Below are 16,957 nucleotides of genomic sequence, written 5' to 3'. Positions count from 1 at the left end.
GCAGCATGATAAGGTTTCTGCTTTTTCTTAAGTATGATAAAAAGTCCTTGGTAGCAGCCTTTAAATCTAGAGAGCCTGTTGGCTTTGGCTCTTAGGCTTGTCCAAGGACAAAGACATCAAGATGTCTTTGAAAGGTGTTAAGGTGGATTTTCCCAGGTTTCTGGTACTCACCTCACCTAAGAATCTGTATGCAGTTCTTAATTTCATTATGCTGCCATCCTTTAAACCTGTGAAGAAAGTTCCTTTCAACGAAGTTTCCATAAACACTTTTCAGTATAACCTTAGCTACAGCCAAGTGAGGGGCCTACAAGCTTTGCCAGTTAAAGTATGTAGGCTTTGCCAATACTACATGGCAATTCTTTTCTTCTGGCTTATTTTTGGACTATGAATGGTTTAAGGCTTGGCCCTTACCAGAGCAGTCTTTTCCCAGCTTGGATCAAAATAAAACTCAAGATGTTGGACAGCTAGGAAGAAAAGACCAGTGAGAGAAAATAAAAGTAAAAGAAAGAAAGTAATGCACCAGGCCAACCTAAGGCATAGTTAATAGTACCTTGAGTGTGCTGTGAAAGGCACTCTGTTCTTTGTGCTTCCAACAGGTAACTGTTAAGAAAAAGAATTTACTAGGTGAATTTGTGATTCCCCATAGTAGTATGGGGTTAGTGTCAATTTGCTAGTTGAAGAAACTGTTCAGCATTTTGTGTGTTATTAACCAGATATGAAGACATGAGTAAATACAAATGGATAGTACTTGAGGAACTAAAGTTATTTAAATTTTTTTGTTTGGATTACTACTAAGCTATTATGTACTGTGTGTAATGTTTTTCAACATAAGTGACTTCATCATTTTTATTCGTATTTTTTTTTTTCTTAGGAACGGACTGTTATGGTAATACTTCAATGTTTTGGACCAAGAATTCTACAAATAGGGCTGAAAAAATTTGAAAACTCAGTTAGAGTAGGCTGCTTTTCAACCTATTTACGCCCAGAACTGAAAACATTCATTCTACAGCAAATTCCAACATTGCAGTATTCCCTCACATTAGTGCACAGAATTCACTTGGCAATATTTTATTTTAGCAGTGGATTTTTATCATATTTCCAAAAGGATGACTGGAATAAAAATATGTAAGTATAGAAACTTATGTGTGTACAGTTGAGTATGTTGAGCATTTTTTTATTTTAATTGTATGTATTATGACAACCTGTATGATTATTTTTACTCAGTTTGCATGAATGAATTTCATTGTGAAAGCATGAAAACAAAGTTTCATATTCAATTCTCCTTAAGTATCTTTTACAGTATCTGAACAATGTAAACCTCCTCTTGTCCTTCTTGTCACTACTGTTCTTTTTTCAGTACTAACGCACTAGGTGGGCACTCTGAAAATATTATTTGCGTGAATTCCTTAATGAACACTTTGTTCATGAAACTTACCTGTCAGATATATATATAGCTGTATTTTTCCGAATCCGACAGAAATTTAAACACTTACGACACACGCAGTGGGAGTCAGGTGGTTAGTACCCATTCCCGCCGCTGGGAGGCGGGTATCAGGAATCATTCCCATTTTCTATTCATAATTTTTCTGTCGCCGGTGCTGAAAACACCTGTATTTGCAGCAACCTCCGTCCAGATATTGGAAACTTACTAGCTACTTGAGATATCCCTTTTGGTTTTTTCTTTGGTATCTGAATTGGATCGGTGGCTTGGCACACGTTGACTTTGGATTGATTTGAATTTGGTATTGATTTTTCTTTGATCAAGATGTCAGGGTCTAGTTCTGCTAGCGCTAGATTTTGTTCTATGTCCGAATGTAGAGGTAGGCTACTGAAAGCTTCAGTGGACCCACATTCTGTTTGTAAAGTTTGCAGGGGGAATGAATGTACGTTTGAAAGTCGTTGTAAGGAGTGTTAAAGATTAACAGAGTCGGAATGGAAGGCGTATGAAACCTATCTTAAGAAACTTGAGCGAGATAGGTTAAGGAGGTCTTCCTCCAGGAGTGTTTCAGGTAGGCAAGATTTTAATGATTCTCCTGCTAACCCTCCTTCTGTAGATTATGCTCCTACCCCTGTAGTGTTGCCTCCGGCCCCTGAAACAGTGTCGGTAGAAGGTAATACTTTATCGCTAATTCTTGAATCGATTCGTAACTTAGAATCAAAAGTGTTAGCTCTGGAGAGCAAAAGTGAAGAGAAGTGCAAGTAGAAAGTGCCCCTTGTGTAGTGGAGGGTGCGTCAGATCGGCCTCATTCCGCCTCTAGACCTAGACCTCTGCTTGACTCCCAGATTACGGGGAGAGAGCATGTCGAAAGTCGAAGGAGGGTTACGAGGAACCCCCACCGATCTGGCGTGCCTTCGGCAGCTTCTGACGAACCTACCCAGACTGCCAAGGAGCGTGCGCGTGCACTTCTTCTCAAGGAGTGCTTTTCTTCTTCTGAAGCTTCCTCCCGCGCAAGGGGTGGAGCTCTCATACCGCATCACGTCCGCTGAAAAGGGGACGGGCTCGCGTTCGGGACGCTTCACGTCCAATTTGTTCTCCGGAACTTGCTCGTCGCCTTATAGTGCATTTGCTGCTTTCCTCCGCAGAAGAAGCGTAAGGATTATTCGGAGGCGGAGTCTTTCCTAGATGTTTCTTTCGAGCGCCGCAGTCGCTCTAAGGTGCGTGAAGTGACGGTTCCTGGGAGTAGGAAGAAGGCGTCCCCTCGCCACTCGCCTGCTCACAGGATCAGCCCCTCCCCAGAAAAGGAGGCTTCACCTACAAGCAAGATTCTCCAGTCTCTTCAGCAGCAACTTCGAGATGTTTTTTCTTCGAGAGAGACTGTTCCACGTCGCCGTAAGAAGGATGACAATCATCCTGTGAAGAGGTCGAGGCGTTCTCCTCTCCCTCTCCTCGCTCTCTCTCTCTCCGTTTGAGTCTCCCTCTGGAGTTCGTTCTGCTCCCCAGCAACTTTCTAGAGGAGGCGAGAAATTCGTTTCTCGCTCTCGTGAAGCGGTTGTTTCCGCTGCTACGAAACTTGTTGATAAGAAGCGCGTTTCTTTAGATGCCGAGCGCGCTTCTGTGAAAGTCAAGCGCGCTTTAGTGGACGCCGAGCGTGATTCGGTGCAAGGTAAGCGAGCGCCAGTGGACGCTCAGCGCGTTTTAGTGGACGCTCGGCGCGCGCCAGTGGACGCTCAGCGCGCGCCGGTGGACGCCAGGTGTACACCTGTTGCGGTCGAGCGCGCTTCAGTCGGCGCCAGTAGATTGGCTTCGGACGCCAAGCGCGCGCCTACGGACGTCAGTTTTCCACCTCCGCAAGCGGAAGCGGGAACTCTTCCTGTTCGCCGCTCTTTCTCTTTTGAGAAAGCTCGTGACTCTTCTTTACTTCCTCCGACTTCTCCAGTGTCTGAAGAGGAAATTAGTGACGCTTTCATCGAAGTGGACGAAGAACAGCAGTTGGCTCCAGTTTTGACGGACTACAAGGTTTTGACTCGTTTGCTACAGTCAGTCTTTGCAGACACTTTCCAACCTGAAGCTCCACGTACTCCTCCCTCTCAGTTTTCGTCATCCAAAGCTACTAAGATCTCGGGCTTTGTGAAAATGAAGAAGTCGCTTTCTACGAAGCAAGCTTTTCGAAAGGTCCATGATTGGATGGAAAAGAGAAAGCTTCAGGCAAGACTTCTTTCGCTTTACCACCTTCAAGACTTTGTGGCAAAGCTGGTATGTGGTATGAGACGGGAGAAAACGTCGAGGTTAAGCTTCCAGCCTCAGCTCAGGAGACTTTGGTAGTATTGTGGATGCTGCCAGAAGATCTTTTCTGTCTTCCTCTAAGGTCTCTTGGACGCATAGTGAGTTAGACTTTCACCTTAAAGGCCTCTTCAGGACACTAGAGGTCTTTAATTTTCTTGACTGGTGCCTAGGAGTATTGGATGCCAGGTCCAGGAGTTCTGATTCCATCAGTCTGGGGGAGCTGTCCAGTGTATTGTCTTGCATGGACAAGGCCGTCAGGGATGGTTCTGAGGAATTGGCTGCTCATTTCAGCACGGGACTGCTTAAGAAGAGAGCACTTTTTTTGCAATTTTACTGCAAAGTCGGTCTCACCAGCGCAAAAAGCGGATCTTCTTTTCGCTCCTTTCTCAGAACATCTCTTTTACCCAGTCTATGGTAAAGGACATAGCTGCCAGTCTCCAGGAGAAAGCAACCCAAGACCTTCTGGCACAGTCCTCTAGGAAGCCTACTACTACTTCGTCTTCTGGGTCCTCTGCTTTGAAGAAATCGAAGCCCTTTCGATCTGCTTCTTCCTCGAAGCCAGCCCCTCGAGGAAGAGGCTCTTTCAGAGGCAAGACTCCCGCTCCTTCCAAGAGCAAGAAGTGAGAGGGAAGTCCTTCAGCCACAGGTAGGAGCCAGACTTACTTCACATTTCGCGAAAGCATGGGAAGAGAGAGGTGCCGACGCTTGGTCTCTGGACATCGTCAAGAAGGGGTACAGAATTCCTTTCCTGATGTTACCCCCGCTGTCTTCGACACCAAAGGATTTTGTCTCCTTCGTATCAGGAGAAAAGCAGAAAGTGCTTCACGTCTACTAGATCAAATGATCGAGAAGCAGGCGGTGGAACAGGTCTTCGACCGGAGTTCTCCGGGGTTTTACAACCGTCTGTTCCTAGTGCCGAAGCAGTCAGGGGGGTGGCGCCCCGTTCTGGATGTCAGCAGTCTAAATCGCTTCGTTACCAAGCAGAAGTTCAAGATGGAGGACACCTCAATCCGTGCTTGCAGCCTTAAGACCGGGGGATTGGATGGTCTCTTTAGACCTTCAGGACGCATACTTTCACGTCCCCATCCATCCCCGATCAAGGAAAATACCTGCGGTTTGTCCTGAAAGGGAAGGTTTTCCAATTCAGGGCACTCTGCTTCGGTCTCAGCACGGCGCCGATGGTGTTCACCGTTCTTATGAAGAACGTTGCGAGGTGGCTCCATCTTGCGGAAATAAGGATCTCTCTCTACCTAGACGACTGGCTTATTCGAGCCTCATCGCAAGACCGGTGTCTGAAGGACCTTCACACGACTCTGTCGTTAGCGAGGTCCCTGGGACTTCTGGTGAATCTCGAAAAGTCGCATCTGACTCCTTCTCAATCCTTAGTCTATCTGGGGATTCAGATGGACTCAGTGGCTTTTCGGGCTTTTCCGTCCCAGGGGCGACAACTTCAATGCCTAGCCAAAGTGTCAGCCTTTCTAGGGAAGGAAACATGCTCGGTGAGGGAATGGATGAGTCTGCTGGGGACCATTTCCTCACTGGAGAAGTTTGTTTCTCTGGGAAGGTTGCACCTCCGACCACTTCAGTTCTTCCTCTCAAGCAATTGGTCACGCAAACCAGGATCTAGAAGAGGTCTTGTTTTTGACGGAAGAAGTGAAAAAAGCACCTCAATGTGGTTGGATCCAAAGAAGCTTGCGGAAGGACTTTCGCTCAAGCTTCGGAACCCCGACCTAGTGTTGTTCTCCGACGCGTCCTCCACGGGTTTGGGTGGGGAGCAACACTGGGAGGGAGAGAAGTGTCAGGCACCTGGAGAGGGGAACAGGTGTCCTGGCACATCAATCTAAAAGAACTTTTTCAGCGGTTTACCTTGCTCTAAGGTTCTTCCAAGAGGAAGTCTCCAACAAAGTGGTTCAGATAAACTCGGACAACACCACAGCCTTGGCATACCTCAGGAGAAACAGGGGGGAACTCACTCTCCTTCTCTGTTCGCCATCGCGAAGAATATCCTGATTTGGGCGAAGTCGCAAACGTCACGATTCTGACAAGATTTGTGTCAGGCGTGGAAAAGCGTGCGAGCGGACCTTCTCAGTCGGCAAGGACAGCTTCTGCCGACGGAATGGCCCTTCATCAGGAAGTATGCCAGGCGCTTTGGAAGCTGTGGGGACGTCCTCATGTGGACGTTTTCGCAACTTCCCGAACGAAGAGACTTCCGCTGTATTGCTCCCCAGTTCTGGACCCGGAGCAGTGGCAGTAGACGCCCTACTGTGGAATTGGTCGGGACTAGACATTTACGCTTTTCCCCAAAAACCCCCATTCAAAATCCTCGGGGAAGTAATGAGGAAGTTCGCTGCATCAGAAGGAGCGAGAAGACCCTCATCGCCCCCTTCTGGCCAGCGGTCGACTGGTTACGGAGGTGATGTCCTTCCTAGTAGACTTTCCAAGGACTCTGCCCCTAAGGAAAGATCTACTCAGACAGCCCCACTTCGAGAGTACCACAAAAACCTCCCCGCTCTGAGTCTGACTGCGTCAGACTATCAAGAAGTTGGCAGAGCGAGGGTTTTTTCAAGACCTGTGGCAACGGCGATTGCCACCGCAAGGAGGCCCTCCTCAATCGCAGTTTACCAATCAAAGTGGGCTGTCTTTAGAAGTTGGTGCAGAAGGAAGGGCATTTCCTCCACCTCAACCTCTGTGAGCCAGATAGCAGATTTCCTTCTTCACCTTAGGAAAGAAGCGAAACTAGCCATTCCCACGATTAAAGGCTACAGAAGCGTGCTTTCTGTGGTCTTCAGGCATAGAGGACTCGACTTAGCGAATGATAGAGACATTCATGATCTCATTAGATCATTTGAGACTGTGAAAGTTCTCCAACCGAAAGTACCATCGTGGAACTTAGACGTGGTACTTAAGTTTCTCATGTCGAGTCAATTTGAACCGCTCCATTTAGCCTCGCCTTAAGGAATCCTTAACTAAGAAAGACATTTTCCTAACCGCTCTGGCGACGGCGAAGAGGGTTAGCGAAATTCAAGTCATAAGCAAGCATATTGGGTTCAAGGATCATAGTGCAGTTTGTTCCTTAAATCCTACGTTCTTAGCAAAGAACGAGAACCCTTCCAACCCTTGGCCGAGGACGTTCGAGATCAAAGGGTTGTCGGAGCTAGTAGGACCTGAAGCTGAGAGAGTCCTGTGTCCTGTCAGGGCTCTCAAGTTTTATTTGCAGAGAACCAGAGCATGCAGAGGTTCTTCAGAGAACTTGTGGTGCTCTGTGAAAAAACCAGATCTTCCGATGTCGAAGAATGCACGCTGGCGTTCTTCTTAAGAAGTACGGTTAAGGAAGCCCATGAAAAGTGTAGTGAAAGTGACATGGAGCTTCTGAAAGTGAAAGCCCACGAGTTGAGGCTATTGCTACTTCGGTGGCTTTTCACAAAAATATGGCAATCAAAGATATTTTGGGCGCCACTTATTGGCGAAGCAATTCGGTGTTCGTTCACACTACCTGCGGAAGGTGAAAGCAACATACGAAAATTGTTACTCGCTCGGACCATACGTCGCTGCAGACACTGTTTTGGGGCAGGAGGTAGCGCTCATCCTATCCTTTAATGTTTAGGGGAGATTTTAACTTGTGTTATGGTTGTGGGGTTGACCGCCTGCGGCGGATCTCCCTTCCATTAGCTTAGTCTATGTGGGATACTTTTGGTAGGCTACGCCAGGTGGTTTTGGTTTTACTTCGTTGCCCTCATTGTTTGTATGGTCAATGGTCTAGTCACGTCGTGGTCTCGCCCTGTTGACAGTATCATCTGGAGTGCACCAGCTTTATAGGTCTCTTCCTGCGGCAACTCTAGTAGCACAAGCAGACTTACGCGGCAGTAACCACGAAGTCAGCTATGCTAACAGGTAAGGAATCAAGATATCAATTATCTGCATATATATGTTTCCTAAAATCTTCTATTCTCTACTCCCCACCACCAAAGGTGGGATTCAGCTATATATATATCTGACAGGTAAGTTTCATGAACAAAATGATATTGTAATGATACAATTAAGTTTGTTCATACTTACCTGGCAGATATATATAATCAAGTACCCACCCACCTCCCCTCAGGAGACAGTGGAAATAAAATTATGAATAGAAAATGGGAATGATTCCTGATACCCGCCTCCCAGCGGTCAGGAATGGGTTACTAACCACCTGACTCCCTTTCCCAGCCTGCGTTGTGTCGTAAAGTGTTTAAATTTCTTTTTCAGGATTCGGAAAAATACAGCTTATTGATTATATCTGCCAGGTAAGTATGAACAAACTTAATTGTATCATACAATATCATTTTTTAGAAATTAAAACTAAAACAGAAATACATAAATCACTTTATGTAAGTAACTTGCCAAGTAATTGCTCAGCTAAGGATTATGCTTACATGGCATCCTAAATTGAAAATTTGCTGTAATGCAACTGTTACAAATCAACAGGAGTGTGGGAGTGACAGAAGCCTACGGCGACATTATTTTATGCCACACAATCAACAACACGTCAATCTCTGCACTTGCTTTCCTGATTCGCCAGCTGTTCTGTCCTGAAGTCGTTGTGACTCACTCATTTTAGTTTACTTAAGCTGTTCTTTGTAATAAGTGAACAAAGCTTCGGTCTTAACAATAGGATCATTTCTAGCGCCTAGCTGGATCCGGTTAAATCGCAGATGAAAGCAAGGAATCTTGTGAAATCTGGCAATGCATGCATATATCGGATGAGAAGTGGTCAAGGACCACACACTGTTGCTGCAGCGTTCAGTCTTTTTCTAACCACCTGGTCAAGAGTTGTGGTTGACCTCTCTTGGCCTTTACCTGGTTCATTGCCTGTTTTCGCGTGTGTTTAGAGTGTGTGTGCTTTTTATTATGGCCTCTTCTGCTCCTAATCAGCCTCGTCAGCGTGTGTTCCCAGGAACTCCAGGTTTCCCATGTTCTCGTTTTTTGGCTTCTTCAGAGACCAGTCCTCATATCACTTGTAGTAGGTGTTCTAAGGTTTGTACAATAACGAAACCCTGCACGGAATGCCGTGCATGGCCTAGAGAGCAGTGGAAGTTATTTTATAGTAGGAGGGAGCATTGTAGAGTTTCTACTCTTCCTTCGTGGGAGGGATTTTCTTCTCCTCTTCCTGATGCTTTGTCTCCTGCCACTGTCACACCCCATTATTGTGCCTTTGTCCCCTCCTTTCTTCCATCGATTTGTCGGAAGTATCGGGAGGACCTCAGGCTGATTTATTATATAATGTTGTCCCCTCTTCCTCTGGAGTTAATTTAATTCCCGAGAGGGAGGAGGCTTTTTCATCAGTTTCTTTAATTTCAGATTTGGAGGTGTCCAAAATGGCGGCACTGTGGGGGTCGCTTGGGCTACAGGGTTCACCTTCCTTGGAGGGTTTGCTGACGCACTTCTTGGATGTCTGCCACCCCCTCCTCACACTGTCCAGGCCCTCCCTCCTCATCCTGGCCTCGTCTTCATTGGTAGCCAAGGTCAGCCTATTGTATTGCCCCGCCAGTGACGATTGCTGCTTCTTTAAGTCAGAGGGAAGCCGTGGCATCAGCCCTGTTAGTGGCGTCACGGGGTCAGCCATTTTGTATCCCTCTGCCAGTGGTGTCTGCTTTCCATTCGGATCGAGGGGAAACCGTGACATCATTGTCGCTTATGACGTCACTTCCATCGACAACGTCACTCCCAGTTGCCTCCAGTGTGCTGCCGTCGACTCATCGGTGTCATCATCGTTTCTGCCGTTGGACGTCACTCTTGCCATACAGTTCACTGCATCTCCCTTCCATGTCATCGATCCCTTCTCTTGCTGATCCATCTGAGGCTTTATGCCAGGCAGTTCTTAAGAGATTGGACTGTGTTTTAGAAGATAGGTTTGCTGCCATGTTGGCTGGGAGGACTGGAAGCAAGCGTGTTGCGTTGCCCCTGCCTCCTACGAAGAGATTGTGTAAGGAACCAGTGCTGTCTTCCTCTCCTCCTCCCCCATCTCTGCCGCATCGGTGTATCAAGCGTTGGAAGGCTAAGGACTTTGCCCTTTCTTCATCTGCGAGTGAAGAGCAGCACACCCATGTTCCTGCGAGTGTTGGTTTGGTTTTTCTTGAGTGTGTTAGTATTTCTTTCCCTGTGCAATCTACAGTGGCTGCTTTGTCCCCTCCATCAAGTCGTGAGTCTGTTGCAACCTCCCACGTTTGTGCACAAGTTGCAAATGCTTCCGCTTCTCCTTCTCCAGGGCCTATTTGTCGCTGTAAGGATCTCAAGGCGCCTGTCAAGAGATCGAAGGTTGTGAGCGCGGAGTTAGTGCAGCAGGAGTGATTGCCTACCCTTCTCCTAGTTCTTCACCCGGGTTCAACTCCAAGGGATTTTCATTCTATTTGAGTGTTCATGACACTTCACTATGTACGTATGTTGGTCCGCCCCGTTCATGCACGTACGTGGCCTGGCCATCGAGAGTCATCTATTGGGAAAGTGCGTAGTGATGTTCCTAGTGTTGTGGTTGGTTCGTCGCAGGAGTTGGCGCTTGGCAAGGACAGCGCTTTAGAAAAGCCTGCACATCCTTCATCAGTCTCCATTGCTGGAGCAGGAGGAGGGAGACAAGGGTTTTTGTCTTCCTTTACAGAAGTTGTCGATTTCATTTGTGGGTTCAACAATTTGGAGAGTAGGACTCAGGCTCGGTCATCTTTCACTCCTCCATGCTTGGAAACCTTGCTGGGAGCTACGCAAGATCTCAAGTCATCGTTTCTACTTCCCTTGTCAGGGCATGTCCAGTCGGTCTTACATAAGGTAAAAGCCTCTGTTTCAGATCGGGATGGATCGCTTCCCTCTAGGGGCTCTGCCAAGTTGCTTCCCCTGCCTCTCACGAGGCATAGTAAGTACTATGCTACAAACTCTGCATACTTGTTGTCGCATCATCTTAACCCAGACGTCATTCGTCTGAAGCCGGGGCTGAATTTGGAGCAGGTGAGGTTCGTGGCTCTGTCCTTGTCTCCGCAGGATGTCTGAGCTTTGAGTCTATGGCAGCCTCCATGTTGCAGATGGTTTCTTTGTTGGACTTCTGGTCGGCGGTCATAGCCAAGATAGCCTCTGACAGGTCCCCAGAGGGGTTGGTGAGTGCTTCCTCTCTTGAGTTTGTTGCAGTCTGGAGGCAAGGCATTCTCGTATCTTGCACACCTCAGTGTTAATTTATGGGCTAACCTTCTCCAGATTAGAAGAGATGCGGCTTTATCCACCAGGATGGAAAGATCAGTTGACCCTGAGTCCTTGCTGGCTTTGAGGAATGGGATCTTTTGGAGTCTCAATTTCTGTTCCCTTGGACCGAGCTGGAGGATGTGATAGACCAGTGCTGGGCTGACACAAAGGACAGGTTAGCGCACCAGGCTGTGTCTAAGTCAGAGTCTCATCCTTGGAGACATCCAGCTCCTCCTCCTCCCCATGCCCAGCAGCAGTCACAAAGGTCATCAAGGAGTTCGGTTTCAGCAGGGCCTCCCCATTCGTCAAGAAGGGGCCCCAGGGACAGAGGTAAAAAGGGTCGTCGGTAGGTTAGGCGCGTCTCCCTCTCCTGTGCCACGGGTGGGGAGGGTGCCTGGCGGGCCAGTGGGCCAAGTGGCGGAGTTATGGGGCAGAGAAGTGGGTAGTGGATGTCCTTCGGGTGAGGTATCTACTGCTATTCGACTTCTCTACCCCGCTCTTGGACAAGCCTCTGCTCAGAAAGGTGTATCCTCCAGATTCTCCGAAGTTCTTGGCTCTCCGGAAGATGTGCAGAAGAGGCTGGACAAGGATGCGATAAAGGAAGTGGTGCGTCTGTCTCTGGGGTTTTACAGTCACATCTTGGTGCCCAAGGCATCGGGTGGTTGGAGGCCTGTGATAGACCTATCCACCTTTAATCATTTCATCAGGAAAACGAGGTTTCAAGATGGAGACCCCACGTTCAGTGTTGGCAGCTGTGAGGGAAGGCAACTTCATGCTGTTGATAGACTTGAGGGACGCATACATCCAGATCCCCTATTCATCGGACATCCAGGAAGTTCCTTCGCTTCTTTCTAGGAAACAAGGTTGTCAGTTCAAAGTCTGTTTGGGTTTGGGCTGACCACAGTCCCTCAAGTGTTCACAAGGGTCTTCCTCTCTCGTCTCAAGTTGGGCTCATGCTCAGGGGATCCGTTTGCTGAGGTACCTCGACAATTGGTTGGTCCTGGCAGGGGTTCCAGGGAGAAGCTGCTGCAGAACAGAGATCGTCTGCTTCGGTTTTGTCTGGAACTGGGCATCGTGGTCAACCAAGAGAAGTCACATCGTACTCGATGAAAGGATTCTCTATCTGGGCATGGTCATCGATACGGCGGTTTCAAGAGTTTTCCTGTCGGATCAGAGATTGGAGAAGTTGCGAGAAGGTGGTGCATGACTTCGTGTCAAAACCGCATCAGTCAGCTCATCAGCGGCAGGTTCTTCTGGGAATTTTGTTTTCTCTGGAGAAGCTGGTCCCTCATGGGCATCTTCATCTTTTGTCTCTACAATGGAGGCTGAAGGAATTCTGGTCTTCGGCGGGGGACTCGCCCCTGTTAAAGGTTCCTCTGTCTCTGGAAGTGAGAGACCTTCGTTGGTGGTTGGACAACTGGAATTCCTTCTGTTTTCAGACACTCCCTCAGAGGTTGGGGCTCACTTAGGCGACCTCGTTGCCTCAGGCGTTTGGAGTTTGGAGGACAAAAACAGCAGCATATCAACGTCTTGGAGTTGAAGGCAGCCTTTCTGGTCCAAAGGTGTTTTGGAAGAAAGTAAGAGGGTCATTCTGTCATTCTCATGTCGGACAACACCACGGTGGTCGCTTATGTTAACAAGCAGGGAGGCATGGTTTCACGTCAACTTCAACTCCTTGACTGTCGAGTTTCAGTAGTGTCAGCAATTCATAGAGCTCTCAGCCAGGTATATCCCAGACAAGTGGAATGTGCTCGCACACAACTCAGTCATCAGGATCAGATCCTAGGCACAGAGTGGTCCCTTCATCAGTTGTAGCAGACAACTTTTCCAGGTTTGGGGGAGACCCCATGCTAGACCCTTTTTGCAACCCGGTTCTACAGGAAACTGGAGATATTCTTCTGATTCGGGTGGTTCTAGATCCTCTTGCGTTAGTGAGGGAAGTGTTCCAACATCCTGGGAGAACCTGGAGGTACTGCCTTCCCTCTGTTTTGCTTGATCCGTCAAGTCCTGAACAGCCCGATGAGTTTGCAGTCTCAGGATAACTTTGGTAGCCCCTCTGTGGCCTCAGGCGGAATGGTTTCCAAATCTGCTGTTGTTGTTGTCGGAGGTTCCGAGGGAAATTTCCACTGTGTTAGCCGCATGCAGAAAAGGTTCCACCAGTCAGTAGAAATCCCTGTCTCTTCACGGTTGGAGGCTATCAAGTATCTCCTCCGAGCGAGAGGCTTTTCGCAGAGAACAGCAGGGCACATGTCCAGCAGTCTCAGAAGGCTGACCTCTGCAGTTTACTAAGGCAAATGGGCGATTTACTGTGATTGGTGTCGTAAATGGGTTTTTTCCACTCGGAACCTCTATGCAGCACATAGCAGACTTTTTTTACTTTCCTCAGAGATGAAAATATTTGTCTTATGGCTACAGGGCAGCCATAAGTTTTAGTGTTACGTCTTAGGTATTGACCATCTCTTCCTGGGAACTTTCCTTGCTAGTTAAAGGGTTTGAGCAATCTAGTTCTCTTAGGTAGCTCAAGCCACCAACGTGGGATGTTTCCATGGTCCTGAGAAGTTTCACTTAGGGTCCATATGAGCCTTTGCGTCGTTCTCAGACAGGGACTGACACTCAAATGGTGTTTCTTCTGGCCTTGGCATCTTCGAAGAGAGTGGGGGAGCTGCACGGTCTTAGCTATGATGTGAAGCACACCAGGGGTTTTGGGGGTCAGTGTCTTTTGAATTTTTTCCCGGAATTCATGGCTAAGACCCAGATCCCACGGTGCACAATGATAGGTTCACCTCCTTTTCCATTCCATCACTGAATGACTTTGTGGGCGGTGATGCTCAAGAGCTTTTGTTGTGTCCTTAAAAGGACAAGTCACCTTAGACTAGGCTTTCGTAGGCTTTTTGTTAGCATGGAACGTACAAAGAAAGAAGTAGAAAAATACTATCTTTTTTTTTTTTTTTTTTTTTTTTTTTTTGTGGATACAGGAAGCCATCAGACAGGCATACTTGACTCTTGATGATTCTGCCACCATGTCTGTGCAGGCTAGAGTTCATGACATTAGGGGTATTGGCCCTCTCTGGCTTTCAAAAAGAACTTGGCTGTACATAGAGTGCTGAGGGCTGGTACTTGGCTACGCCAGTCCACATTCACCTCTTTTTATCATAAGGATGTTGCCCAAAGCTCTTGGACATATTTTCCCCTGGTCTTGTGGTGGCTGCCCAGCAGATTGTGTAACTCATCATTGCCCTTAACAGGGCACTTTTTTGTATCTTACCTAAGATGATTGTGTGGTTGAGAGAATGAGTGAGTTGGCTGGTCTCTTTCTTTCTCTTGTACCTTTCCTTCTTCCTTCGGCGGGTTGAGAATAGACACATTATTTGCGGGACTGTCTGATACAGGTGAGTAAGGTGGTCATACTGATAGTTAGGTCGCTTGGTATGCAAATAACCAACGCTCTATTCGGTAGCATATGCTCCGCTCCTTGGCAAGGGAGAGTAGGGACTGGTAACAAACCCTGGTGTGTTGGTTTGTTATTGGACAGTCATAGTTTCTCTTTAGGTCCCTATACAATGATTCTCCCTCATATCATTGTACGTCGCATCAGTGTCTGCGTAGTTGTTGGATATCAATGTATCAAGCTTCTCATGGCTTCAGTCCCTCTCCGGAAGTTATTTCTTCTGGAGCTGGACTGGTGGGTAGGCCCCCACCCAGTTTAGGATGTCTGCACTTCCCTCTAAGTATAAGTCTATCCTATTGTTAAGACCAAAGGTTTGTTTGCGTATGAACAAATGACAAATTTTCTAAGACAATTGGTATTTTTCTTAGCTACAAACCTGAGGTCTTACTGTTATACTGCCCACCTCTAGCCGTCCCTATGTCTGCCTTAGACATCCTGAGTTGGGAAAGACTGAATGCTGTGGCCTGGGTGCGTGGTCTTTGACCACTTTCTCATCGATATACGCACGCATTGCCAGATCTCACAAGATTCCTTGCTTTCATCTGCGATTTAACCAGATCCTGCTAGGCGCTAGAAATGATCCTATTGTTAAGACTCCAGGTTTGTATCTATGAAAGATACAAATTGTCTTAGAAAATTTGTCATATTTTTTTGGTTCACCTTTACTATTAGCTTCATTTCTTTTTAGTTTAGCTATGACAGATTCTAGTGTTTCCATTCTTTGCTGTTGTAGTGAGGGGCTGTAAGACTAGATTCACTAAGCTTTGTTACAATGTGCACTAGAGTTTACTAGTTCTGAATACAAGGATTTGGATGATAGTAGATGGAAGATGCTTGAGTCTCATCTTAATAAACTTAAGAGGAATAGCTTAGGAAGGCGCTGCTTGTACAGAAAGTAGGGCCTCTGTGAGTAGAGATTCTTCTCCTATCCTATGACAGACTCCTATTCCTCAATCAAATCCTCCTATTTCCTCCACGCACTCTTGTGCTCAGCTCCTGTGGCTTGACCCCGATGCCATTGCCAGTCTCAAGTTGAGAATTAATTCTAAGTTTCGATAAGAGATTAATTAGTTGGAAGTTCACTTTTAGGAGTTAGGGCCGTCCTCTTTTGTGTCCTTGAAAGAACTATAATTTACTTTTTTTCCTTTGGTTAAAAATTTTGTCGTTGAGACAAATCCTTAAAATGGTTTTATAACTGGCTTCACTCCCTAAAGAGTGGAAGAATGCAGTGATACAATGAAACCAAGAGTAAAATCATGTAAAGACCCAGGTAATGCCAGGAATTACAGAATCATCTCTTGAAAAACTTGGTGTAAAATATAAAAAAAAAAATGGTCCATGCTCTACTTCTGCAGTGCATACATAAATTCTGAACTCGACTGCAGCTTAGCTTGAATCACAAGCAATCAGTCCTCATGAGAGGATTTTAAGTAGACTCATTATGTGTATTACAGTAGTACGTATATTATTTATATCCATATAACATTCAATTCTAGTTGAAGACAGCCAATTCTGTAAAACAAACTAAAATGGATTTGGAGAGGCCATCTAACAATATACAAAATGAAAAATTTATCTTGCAGTTGTCCATTCCAAGTCCACATAGGAAACACAGACACCTTCAAGTCAGAGAATATATTCCACAAATAATTGTCTCAAGGAAGAAATTTACTGCTTTGCCATAATTTGTACCTCTGACTTAGGCCACACTCATTACATTTTAAACAAGACAGTCATTAGGGTTATTATATGGACTTCAATAGTTGATCTATTAAAAGAAAATTGAAGTACCCAAGTTCTATCAAGATTGAAAAAAATAGAAATACCCATGTTCTATAAAGATTGGAGTTTGAATCAAAGTCAATATCAAACATATCAAAAAGAAATTCCCACACACTCAAGAGGCAAATCATAGGATATTTTTTTTATATCTAAGCTTTGTTATACATGTGAGTTGGAAAGCACGTACAGGTATTCATACTAAGGACCAAAATTGGAGATGTGTTAAGCCTTATAAAAAAACTATCTCATAGAACTTGGGATGCTGAGAGATCAACAAACCAAGTCTGTCTGCATTAGAATATTGGAGTCAATAAATATGGCAATAGTTTTAGAATGTTCAAGTTCATGTATAATGAAGAATCAGAATATCCATTGGAGTTTTTCAAGTACGCACTTCACTTACAATAAATATTTACAATTTAATAAGGGTACAGGCAGATATCTAACCAAATTAAACTTTGTTACAGTTAAAAGGGCATTTGGAATTTTTGAGAATTGTCTGGCATATCCAGATAGGAGTAGTCAAATCTGGTAAACCAAATCATTGTTATGTATCTGTATACAGTTCCCCATACCAAAATAAAGTTATGGTTATTTGATATAAGTCAGTGGTTTGCATTTCTGAAATAACTAATTATAAGAGGGTATTTTACTGGGAGTGCAATCCTTTCAGCCTATGTATAGGTAGCAATCATGTATACATGTAGACCTGTGCTTGGTACCCAATGTAGGGTAGAACTTGAAATTTCCACATGCAATTAGCCCTTTTTGCCAATTTTTACATTCTGATTATAGTTGTACAGTTT

At 45.9% G+C, this 16,957-nt stretch overlaps 1 protein-coding gene across 1 annotated transcript in view; it reads left to right on the top strand.

Moving 5' to 3' along the window:
• The window catches only part of LOC135195379 (peroxisome biogenesis factor 10-like), a 60,621-nt gene extending 59,464 nt beyond the window's left edge, over positions 1-1,157 (top strand). Inside the window, 2 exon segments of the mRNA XM_064221639.1 lie at positions 872-1,081; positions 1,083-1,157. Coding sequence (XP_064077709.1) covers positions 872-1,081; positions 1,083-1,157 — 285 coding nt within the window.
• The last annotated feature ends 15,800 nt before the right edge of the window (positions 1,158-16,957 follow it).

Source organism: Macrobrachium nipponense, chromosome 16 (genome assembly GCF_015104395.2).
Source record: "Macrobrachium nipponense isolate FS-2020 chromosome 16, ASM1510439v2, whole genome shotgun sequence".
Lineage (NCBI taxonomy): Eukaryota > Metazoa > Arthropoda > Malacostraca > Decapoda > Palaemonidae > Macrobrachium > Macrobrachium nipponense.
This window is presented reverse-complemented; position numbering and strand designations above follow the sequence as displayed.